This window comes from Montipora capricornis, chromosome 9 (genome assembly GCF_036669925.1).
Source record: "Montipora capricornis isolate CH-2021 chromosome 9, ASM3666992v2, whole genome shotgun sequence".
In the NCBI taxonomy this organism is placed as follows: Eukaryota; Metazoa; Cnidaria; class Anthozoa; order Scleractinia; family Acroporidae; genus Montipora; species Montipora capricornis.
In genome coordinates, this window is record NC_090891.1 from 38,314,267 (window position 1) to 38,326,015 (window position 11,749).

The 11,749-nt window shown below is 40.4% G+C and overlaps 2 protein-coding genes across 2 annotated transcripts in view; one reads left to right on the top strand and one right to left on the bottom strand.

Moving 5' to 3' along the window:
* The window catches only part of LOC138014912 (sodium channel and clathrin linker 1-like), a 32,063-nt gene extending 29,893 nt beyond the window's left edge, over positions 1 to 2,170 (top strand). The window contains exons 24-25 of the mRNA XM_068861793.1: positions 335 to 430; positions 1,121 to 2,170. Coding sequence (XP_068717894.1) covers positions 335 to 430; positions 1,121 to 1,417 — 393 coding nt within the window. The 3' untranslated portion in view covers positions 1,418 to 2,170. The remainder of the gene's footprint in view (positions 1 to 334; positions 431 to 1,120) is intronic.
* A 7,326-nt stretch (positions 2,171 to 9,496) lies between these two features.
* LOC138015761 (charged multivesicular body protein 7-like) overlaps positions 9,497 to 11,749 on the bottom strand; it is a 2,390-nt gene continuing 137 nt past the window's right edge. The window contains exon 1 of the mRNA XM_068862869.1: positions 9,497 to 11,749. This exon is cut by the window's right edge and continues 137 nt beyond it. Coding sequence (XP_068718970.1) covers positions 10,440 to 11,749 — 1,310 coding nt within the window. The 3' untranslated portion in view covers positions 9,497 to 10,439.

Sequence of the window (11,749 nt, forward strand, 5' to 3'; positions counted from 1 at the left end):
ATTCGTAGTAGAGATGCTCCAGGCTATCAAGCTAGTAGTCCACAAGAACGCCACGTCAATATTCTTGAAGAAGCAACTGAAGCGAAACACAGTATTGTCAGGAATCCCAACTGGGATTTGACAATGAGATGGCTATTTACAAAACGCGAGAGAGCCGACTGCGGGACTTCCCAAAGACAAATCAGCCCAGCTGGCGGAGCGGGATTTGAACTCGGTACAGATGCATGCAGAGCTACTTCACTAGCAAAATAAACCACGCCTTTCTCCAGCACTCCATTCCTTTCTTCCACCGTTAGGTATACCTTCTTATTTTACGTTTTATGTCTTTTCGCAGCTCGAGGCCAAGATTATGTCAGCGAAGCATTCAGAAGATAAACTTCAGAGCATGGTGGTCGACGCAGAGACCAGAGCAGATGCCGCAAGCACTCAAGTAAGTTGCTAACTGCTAATTCTCCGTTTGGCTTATGTGTGCAGACATAAGAAATGGCGGCATAAGACCTACTATAAGGGTATGTTTATATTTGTTGTAGATATCTAAGGGTAAACTGGGAAGTTCACCAGTCGTTTAGGAGGGTTAAACTCGGTTTGATAGTTTTACTGGCGTCATGTTTGATTTCGTTTTATTTCGTGCTCGCGACGTATGGCATTGTGACAAAACTTGCTCGCTTATTCCGGATGCGATCATTCGATATCGTGATTGTCATGTCACGGTGATGTCCTCTTTTTGTGGGCTTCTCAGTGATGAAGTTAAAACAGTCAAGGTTTTCTTACACAAGACAACTTCTGTCGCAGTTTTCGGGTCTTTCTGCAGTTACCGGGAAAGATTGTATCTTTGGTCAGTTGGGATTAGTCTTTATTTGGAATTGTTTTGTTACGTAATCTCTGCTCTCTTACCTGCTGAAGAAACCCATTTGTCTTTATTTCTTTTGCATGATAACAGGTAACGGGTTTTACAGGGGAAAACACTTCTCTGTATCAAGAAGAGTTGAAATGAGATAACGGTGAATTTTTTGTGCAACTCGTGTCGTAAGCAAATTTCGAGACAAATAGCGTGGAAAATTGTCTAGTGTAACACTGGCCTATCGAACTTTTTTAAGATAGTGTCTTTATCTCCCTTCAGGTATCAACACTTTTAAATCGCGAAAAGCAACTTTTAGAGGAGCGGAAATTGTTAAACCGTGAGTTTGAGCGACTTAAACTACAGAAGAGTCGACCAGGTTACAGCCGAATCCGGGAACCTCCTCAACGACTGTCTGATCTGCTGACCACAACGATCGCTGGCCCGACTGTACACGATCCTGCAGTTCGTTTGGACCTCATGTCTCCGAGAATTGACGATCGCTTTTCCCAAGACTTTGATGGCACTGGTCCGCGAACGTTATTAAACGGAATTTCAACAGATAGAGTTATTCTTTAACATCAGCCTTTGTTAAATCAGAGATAAAAATAGTACTCCTCTGTTACGCGTACCGTTAACACCTTAGCTTTGACAGTTTTAAAAGGGTAGGGGGTTTTGGGTGCTTATCAACTGGGAAAAGCGAGTTAAGATGCGCTACAAAAGAGAAACAAAAACTATACTCATCCCTAAAACCGCTGGAAAGCAAGTATTTTCTTTTGCATTCGTCGGTTTAATTACATGTAATATCTTACGGCATTCGTAAAAGGCCTCAATGAAGGGAAATGAATTTGCAAGTTCTGTAAAGTCCAATATGAAGTTTTCATCAAACAGTGCCAGTAGCAAATCCTGACCATATCTGGGGAGGTAAGTCTTCTCATAAATTTGGGGCTTAATTTTAAAATCGGCGTCGCGGTATTCCTGAATCAACGCATCACCTCTTTTGACTATCTTTTTAAACAATCCATTGGTTAAAAATAGAGGCTGTAAACTTACAACAAATATCCAGAGCGTGTGTGTGCTTTTTTTTCTCGTCCTTTTATAATCTTACGCAAAAATTTGAGGAGCAAATATTTAAAAAGAATCTCCTCGTCAAGTCTTTTTGCCAAAGTGTTCAATTGTACGTACGCATGTAAAAAGAAAAATATATATATTTTAACCAAGTGGTTATGAGTGCTTTTTCAATAAACGACTAGTTTCTTTGAAAATTAAATTTTGGAACAGAACTGTACATACCGTATTAAGATTTAGATCAAAATAAAGAAAAACGGAAAGTGTTTTGCTTTTGTTACTGCGTGAATTAATTCATGAGTTTAAACATTGGTGATACAAATGGGAATCAGATAGTCTTTGGTTATCATACCTAGATGAGATTTCAACTCATGGCCCTAGGGCAGGGGTAGTAGACTGGTATTGGTGAGAGCACTGGCCTCTCGCCAATCTGGCCCGGATTTAGACTGCACAACAGTCGTTTTCTTCCATTTTCGGAAGGCGCGAAGCGCCGTAAGCGTGATCCTCGCGTGTGAAGCGCGCGAGCCTCTTTCGCGCGAGCCTCTTTCGCGTCTCTCCCCATTCTCTCTCGCCGTTTCTACAGTCGCTCCGGACCTTTCGTTTGAATATTATTTTACCGTGTCGCTTGCGTTCGCAAAAAATACGACTGTTTTGCAGTCTAGCCCGGATTCGATTCTGAGACTCGTCGTCGTATGAGGGTTGAGTTTGTTGTTTGTCTTCTCTGCTCTGAGAGGTTTTCTCCGGATACTCCAATTTCCCCCTCTCCTCAAAATAGGGAAGATATCTGTTTACAAATATTGCTATTGTTATTAAAATTTACCAACCACAGGAACAAAAGAACCTTTGTTTTGTCAGCCAATGAGGCTCTGGTTGGCGCATTAATGACAATAGGGACGTCAACGATATCTTCCCTATACAGAGAAGAAGACGAAAGCCACCCTCGATAGGCCATTTTCGAAATATCCAATATTCAGCTTGATAGTGACGAGTGAGGACAAAAACAATAGAGACACGTTGGAATGAATGTGAAAGATATTTGCATATCACCCACTTTCAAGCTGAATGGCCCATTTCCGAGTTGCTGTTTGTCTCGGTTTCGAAGTGAGTCTTCGTGCTCAACTATTGTAAGGGAATTGAGTTTGGTTTGCATAAGAATACGCAACTCATTTACATTTGAATGGTTGTGCACCAGGACTCGTTTTGAAACTGAGACATGCAGCAACTCGGAAATGGGCTATTTTAAGATATCGAAAAAGGCCTATTGTCCGAAGATCAGAAAGGCACGCAGCACATGAGAGGTCTTAGCAAGGTTTTTTAAGTACCCTGTTTCCGAAATCTTTTATCTTGTCGATTTATTTTAGTTTCCCGGTGGGGAAAGAAAATTACCTGTCACCCGAGTAGGGACAGCCATTTTACCCAAATGATCTGTCGGGGGCCTCCAATAGTTACGTGACAACACACTCAGTAAAAGGATGAACTTTGTTACATTTATCTGAGGAAATGGATATCAAAGGCGAAGGGAAAGTCAATTTAACCCCAACCCAATTCCATCAGTTCCAATTCCATGATCATCACTGCCAGGGCCAACATGTAAGTTGACTAGGTATTCAGTTTAATCATGTACGACCCAGGGCCCCGTGATTTGGGCAAAAGCCGATTAACGCTAATCTGCGATCAAATACCAACCCAGGTTTAAGTTTGGCCGCCAAAATAGCCTTAACAACCAGTGTAATTATATGCTGCAGGAAGCAAACATCTAGTCAATTTTGGAGGCTAGAACAAAAATGGCAACTTTTTCTGATCAGAAAGTAGACTTCATTTCCATGAAACCAGTTTCATCAATTTGGAGGGAACGTCCTATTATAGCGGAGCTCCGCTGACCCAAGGCAAGCGTGTGGAGCAGCATTGGTAAGAAAATATGGTAATCCATCCGTGGGAGAAGATTTGGTTTTGGACATCATAAGACGGTACGTACGCCAATGTGAGAAGCCGCGCTTTTTGCGGGAAAATCTTTGATACTGGACATCCATGTTATGGTTAATTGACACCTGTCAAAACAAGGTATCCGCTGACCATTATCACGTGACCATATCTCGTTCTCAAGTTTACAATTCATCGAGGTCATTTTTTTTAAGTTGACCGCTGATTAGGTACTGGTTTTCGATTGGATCGCAGGCTCAAGCCAGGTTAACTTATTGAAAGAATAAATAACGCGGGAGCTCCGCTTTTAGGCTTGGCTAAATCTATATATCAAGAATTTACTCTCTAACACTTGCACGCAACGGCAATCTTTTGGTACCAAATGAAACACCAATCGATTGCTTAAGAAGACGCACTCATCGATGTGACGTAATAGGTTACCATGGCAACATGCAATTATTGGTGTATCAGATGGTACCATAAAGGCCCAGTAGTAAAACGGGCAACATTTTTCGTGCGACTTGTGGCGCAACAATGTTGCGTTGCAAGTTGAGATGGTTTGTCGCGTGTATTACCACCTTCTTGCGCAACAAATTTTCATGTTGCAAAAAGTAAAAGCAACGTCTACTTTTTGCAACATGAAAATTAGTTGCACAAGAAGGTGGTAATACGCGCAACAAACCATCTCAACTTACAACGCAACATTGTTGTGCGACAAGTCGCAAGAAGAATGTTGCCCGCATTACTAGGCCTTGAATTTTGCCGTTACGTGAAACATTTGGATAGATTCAATCCCTCCAAATATTAAAGTACAATACAATACATACTTAATTGACTGCTCCCCATAGGGCTTTTCAGGGCCGATGGAACAGAACAACAACAACTGTTAAGAATCCCAACTGGCCGGAGGAAAACCAGTTGGCTATTCACAAGTACAGCTGGGAAGTTGAACCAGGGACTACCAAGAACAAATTCAACGAGTAGTCAGAGCGGGTCTTGAACCCGGGATCTCCGAATCTCAAGGCAAGCGCCTTAACCACTGGGCCACATTGCCTAGAGTTAGTTCTAAAGCTCATTAATCGTTCATTTGCTCGTTTGCTGGTGCCTAACAAAACGGTTTACTTACGGTATTCGCAGCAAAAGACTCTGGCATCTTCACTCCCGTATGACTTACAACAAACTGAACAACAGCCAATTTCGCACATTTTAATTTATATTATTCACATAATTTAATGGGAAAATAAGACACCGAAAAAACAACCCCTTATTATTAATGCAGTGTGAACAATTTTAGAAGCTATATCAAAACTGACTCGCGCTTAGTTTTTCATCAGAGGTTCCAAACAACTCGAAACAATAAAAGCACTCGGCCCTCGACCTCTTGCTTTCATCAGAGCCTCGGTCCTTGAAATGGAACCTCTGATGAAAAACTTGCACTCGTTTTTGACATATATTACTTGAAAGTGTTGAAAATGGTTTGAGCCTCCTTAATCAGGCTTTGAAGAACTGGGAAATAAACTGAATTGGAAAAAACAAGAGCTGTAACTTTCAGTATAGCCCGAAAAAACAACGTTAGTAAGCTGTTTTACAACCACATACAATTAGCTGACTCAAGTTCATTCTACCTAGTGTACTCTTTCAAACTAATCCTAAGAAGTGAAGTGGGCACTCTGATCTGTCTCAAGCCCCTTGTCGTACAACACGTTATCCATATGTATCGATACTTAGTCACCTCACAGTGAACATTTTAGAAGACTTACTTCTATCAATTTTTCGCAACATAAAGTCACTGTATTTAAAATGAATAATATTGCTCCCTCCTCGCTTTTTCGAAGCTCTTGCAGCCCGGTTGCTTGGTCTCGTTAAATAAGGCTCGTTCGATAAAGTCATTTCTGTTTTCTTGGGTGCGATTTTTTGTCCAAAATTGTCAACGGACCGCAAACCGATAAATGGCAGTCTTGCAGTATCCCCAATGAACATGCCCTCAAACTTGTCTCTGGGTTTTTTCTTGGACGGTTTAGCATAAGGGTCTCTACAAACAAGTGGTGTATATTTATGGGCATCAATCGGCGGGAGTTGAAAGCCACAGTTGTAATTTCTGTGAAAGTCATTATCATACGGTAGTTTGTGTATGACTTCCAGTTTTTCGGCAAAGGAAACTTTGTCACGCTTTTTAATACTGTGTTTATCTTTGAACTTGTTGTAGATGTACGGTGGAGTATGGTGCGATCTCGGCTTCATGACAAGGCGTCGAACACGGTCCAGGTTTTTCAAAATCTGACTAGTTATCTTGCCATTGTTGTGCAACTAATCGTGAACTCCTCTACGGTGGCTAGCAACGGCAAGGTGATCAAAGATCTCCTCAATCTTCAGGCTTTGTGAGGCCTAGAAAGAGGAACTCCATATAGATAACACAGACAATTTCTTTCTTGACAAATTGCTCCCTGGAAAGATATGAGCACTTCTGAAATGTCAGAGATGCAACTAAAGCAATCACTGTGTAAACGTTTGCAGCCAGCTTTACCGCTTCATGATTTATAACAACAGTTTTCAGAAACAATCTTTTCACGACGGCCTCATGGGAAAATAAGTCAATTGCTCACTTGTTAGACACGGAATAAAAATGTTGTCGTCAATCTAGCCAGAGGGAAGATGAAGAAGTCATTGAAAGCGGGTAACCTTTGTCAGTAGATGTTTCTTGATCCTTCGTTTGCTCAAGTTGTCTTGTTATCAACTGGGTAAGTGTTATGATGCGTGGAAAACTAAGCGGCTAGATTGATTGATTAACATATTGACTAAAAATGCAAATAAAGTCAATAGACTGATTTAAAAATCCGTAAATCATGGGAACAATAAAAAGATTATAACCCCATTGAAGCGTTTGTCCTGATTTTGTATTCTTGTAAACAAAGATTTTATTAAATTTTCAATAAGCCAATGGCGTTAACCGGCTGCTTTAGTTAAGCACTTGCAGGTGTAAAGCGTATAAAGCAGTGCGCTATCTTCTGCTTTGTCCATTATCTTAATAAAAGAAAACAACACGGTTTTAAAAAACAGGATGGAGCTAACTTGGTGAAGTGCGAATTTAAAAGATTGTAAAAAATTATGATTTTTTCTATTTACAAGCTGTTTTTTTTAAAGTTTTAATTTCACTGAATATCAAGTTAATATGAAAGCCGTCCCTAGTGGAAGTGAAGTTGAGCGAACAATTGACCGAAATTTTTTTCGTGTTCATCAAGGCTCGTTTCCATATGAAAGATATCCTAAAAGAGCGGCTTAAAATGACCTCAGAATTGGCTATACTTGGCGGTTGAGTTGTATTTCCTGAAGAAAAGTAGCAACATATACTCGACCAACCAGAAGAAAAAACGCAATCCATCATGACTTTTAGGCACGTGTTTCCCGCGCTTCGTCACGGCAATATTATATTGCTTGACAGGCGTCCACTCCTGTGCTTGATTAATTGTGGTTGGTTCAATTTATTGTACTTATTTTGATTGGCAATGGCATTCACGACTCTTTCTTCACAGGCACTTGTTTTCGCCCGGACCTTATGAATAGAAGTGACAACTGGCACCCCAGTGTAATGATCGTTTTTTTGGATCCATATCCCCATCGTTGTTTCCGGTTTAATTTATGCTAATGTCACCAAAACGCAGTCATAACTGTGTCTTGATTGGCTAATAGGCACAATCCTTGGCGGGAAAGGAGTTAAAAACACGTGGAAGAAAACTTCAAGGAGATGTATACTGAAGTATTCTCGGATTTCACATCACGTCATGGCGTCCATGTTGTTGTCCCCAAACAATGAAACGGTGGCTATGTTGATGTCCCGATCTAATCCGCTGGGAATTTAACTCAATTATTATGCAAACTTTTTCTTTTGTTTTCGTTGAAAAACATGGCTCTTGATCACGCGAGTGAAACCCAAGAATTAGGGGCAGGGACCTGCTCTTGCCTAAAACCTCCAGCTCCTTCACGACGCCTCCCCAGGCTGTCTCGGTCAATTCTAACGAATAAGCCGTGGAGAAGAATGAGACCCAAACACTTGGCAGCTCTTCTTTTAATTAAACGATGCCGGAATTTTTGCTCTAGTTCATGAAGCATTCAAACCGTGATGATACATGGCATTAATTATGTTAAAAAAAAAAAAACAACACCTTTTTCTATAAATGTGATCTGTCACAACTTTCCAAGGCAAAAAAAGCCTTTTTAGGCAACTAAACCAATTCAGTCTTGATTCCCTAATGAGCCAATCTCAATACATTTAAGTTCAACTTAACCAAGAGTGAATTAGAAAAGAGTGTTGTTATGTCATAGGTGGGCTCACCAACACAGTCACAGTCACAAATGAGTCTATTTTTAGAATACTCGTTCCCACGAAAATAAGTTGTCATGTCCCTGAAAAAAAAACACACGGCAGCAGTAAAGTGTGACATGGCGGCTTCTTCTGATTGGTTAAAATTGGTGGACCTTTGTCTGTTTCGTGTGCAAAAAGTATCTAAAAAGAAATCCATTTGTGACTGTGCTTGGGCAACAACGCAAAGTGATAGATCAGCACTCTTATCTAATTCAATCTTAACTTAATCCATTCACTCCTCAGACATCCCAAGATGCCCTCATTTGATGATTGAAATCGTCTGGCATTAGCCAGAATGAAATCTGTCAAGTCCCACCCCCAGGAGTCAATGGGTTAAAACAGTGAACATTATTTTGAAGCTCAGCGGGAATGAGAAATTATAAGGATTTGTATGAGTTTATCCCCCAGAGCCTCGAGATGATGCCTTTTGTTTAGGACGGAGTTATAATATATCAAAATTGGGCTAATGATGTTTCATTTGTTTAAGCTTGTGAAACCTTTTCATCTCCTAAAGAACTTGTCAGAAATTAGCAGGGGGAGGGAGGGGGGGGGGGGTGGAGCTTTTCAGTAAAGCAGAGAAAATAAAATGACCCTCCCTAGGTAAGGGATTGAAATGTCTTGACCCACCCTTGGAACTCATCCCAAAATTCTCTGACACCCCACCCCCCTTCCCAAATTGGTTATACAGGTATAGAAGAAAAATGGTTCCATACTTTTAATAAAACACTGCAAGTAATATCTCTGTGGAGAAACAGGACCAAAAAAGCTTTTGGCTCAATAGGATGATAATAGTTTCTACCACTGGAAGCAACAGCTATCAAGAGCTTGACTTGTTCATACATCAGGAAACATTTTGAATAGCATGATTTTCATACTGTACCTGGTTTGTATTCATGCTATAACATAATATAAAAGCATCCCTTTCTGACCACAACAGCTTAATTTCTTGTAACCCTACCTCTTTTGCTGCCTTTTTTTTTTAATTGCCCTCCCTTTTGAAGGGCTCAAAAAAATGTGACCCCCTTTGGTTTTCCAACCCCCTCCCTCCTGCTAATTTCTGATAAGTCCCTAACTGGTCCACTCCCTAGAAACTGCATGACCTCTGACATGGTTGGGAAAATACTGCCCAAGATTTTTTCTCTACAACTCAATTTATAATGATTTCCATTCCTTCCTACAAGACGTAACTGATTATAAAACCACCAACACTGGCCCCTCACACTACCTGTAACCAAAAGGTATCAAGGGACAAAACGTCGGATTTAGAAAATTATTGGTCTACAAATTGCTCACAGTACAGTCACCCCTCATTCTGAAGGCAAAGCAAACTTTTATTTATTATAATCATCCTAAAGACGTACGAGAATTAAAAATCTGATCTGTGGTCGCCAAGAGTTGGTTTTATCATTATTCATACCCGTAAAAAGTTCTAAAAATCTGATTGCTGGTTATCACCACCCCTGACTGTTAAAGAAACCATCAACATCAAACACATCCTAGTTGCACTTAAGGTGGCTCAAACCGGTTTCACAAATTTAGAGGGAATGCGTTATTAGAAAGATTAACTCTACAACACTGTTTCACTTATGGCAATGTTATGGTGCCATATGAAACATCAATAATTGCTTAACAAGATGCACATATTATTGTGATGTAATAAATTAGCATGGCAACAAAACAATCATCTAAAAATGCCATATCTTTTGAATTTAAGCTCTTATATCTCAAAAACGAACACGGTGACCCCCACTTTTTGTTGTTGAAAAGTGATTAACAGGCTTCGATGAAACTCTCTGCGAACTTTAAAAAGATTCTCTGGAGCAGATTCAGAGCCACCTCAAAATGTTTCAATTTGACGGTGGCTATGAATCTGCTCCAGAGAATTTTTATTCACTTTGCAGAAAGTTTTATCCTAATCACTCTCCAGCAGTAAAAAATGGGGGTCACCAAGTTCGTTTTCAAAGACAAAATAAACACTGTTTTTAGATGGCTCTTTTGTTGCCAAGGTAACTGGTTACGTCACATGAATGAGTGTATCTTGTTAAGCATTTATTGGTGTTTCATATGGCATCCTAACATCACCATTAAGTGAAAAAATCCTTCTAAATAGTACAGTTCGTTGAAAGCGTTAAAACTGGTTTGAGTCTCCTCAAATGGACCTCCTTTTTTAAATTTTCAACAGCCTATTTTGGTACCATCCACCTAGTCACTACTCACTCCTACTTACATGTGTTATAATTATATCATTGCAACTTAATTGCTCAAAAGGACAGTTTTCTTTTTGGGTTCTTTAACATCTGGATCATGAGTGGGAACACCCGGCCAATAAATTGTCTCTCTATCCATACTTGGTTCTTGTCCAGTAACAGACAGCTTTGCCAAGGGTGATTTAGATTTTTGATCACATGTAGGCGATGTAGAGTGCACGACTTTTGGGAGAAGTGGACTCAAAGAGGTAGGATGCCCTCCAGGTACTCTGCCTTTCTCACTTACGGTAAGAGATTCCAGCTCTTTTTCTAGTTCCTCTAATTCATCATATCCAATGTCAGAAGATTCATTGGCGTATGGGATCCCCTTTGAAATTGCATTATCTATGTCTTGAGATACACTCAGAGTTTCATTTAACTCGTCCATAGTATCTTCAACAGTATCAATGTCCATTTCTGCATGGAGACTCTTCAATGTCGCCGTGCCTGATTTCAGAGCGTCAAACACCATTATGTTTGTGTTAGCATGTTGAATCCGGTGAACAATCTCTTCCAGTGAGGTCAAATTAGCTGATAGCTTGTCAAGGGTCTTCCGTCTAGCATCTCTCCTTTTCAACATTTGCAGTGCCTTTGATTTTGAACCTTCTTTTGCGAATCTTGCCGCCTGCAACCTACAACTTTCCACTTCATCTGATAGCTTACTCACTTGAATTGTCATCCTAGCCACTGTCTTTCGCAGCCTCACTATGTCAACATCATTTTCAGAAACTGGTGAGACCTTAAGTTCTGTTTTCTTTGCAAACTTAACGATCTTCTCGCCTTCAATTGTAAAAAACAACACGGCTTTTCCCTGTCGTTGTAAGGAAGCTAAGACAACTGTTAAAGTTTCTTCATCGAATTCCTTATATCTTGCCTTCAGAACATTCCAGGGAATAACATGGTCAGTTATTTCACATTCTACACATTCGTGATGTCTCCTGAGAATCCACTCGCCTTTTTCTCTTGCTTCACCGACTAATACAAATTGTTCGTTTTCGTTTAAGTTTGTAGGAACCTTGCTGAATTTTCCTCTGAAAGCACCGACACCCCACCAGAAAGATTCTTTTGCCAAACCGTAAGACCAAGCCAGCCATCCTTTATTTTCACAGCTTAGGAATTCGTCTTTTCGCTCAAACTTTCCTTCTCGGAGCATTTCCATTACCACAGTAGTCAAACCCAGAGGAACTAAAGCATTTCGAGCGAATCTTCGCTTAAGGGTTGCCAAGTCGATACAAACATCCCCGTGATGTTTGCAGCTTTCTAAGATTGCCGAGCTCCAGTAATGTAATTTAGAGTCCCAGTGTTTCGGATTCACTT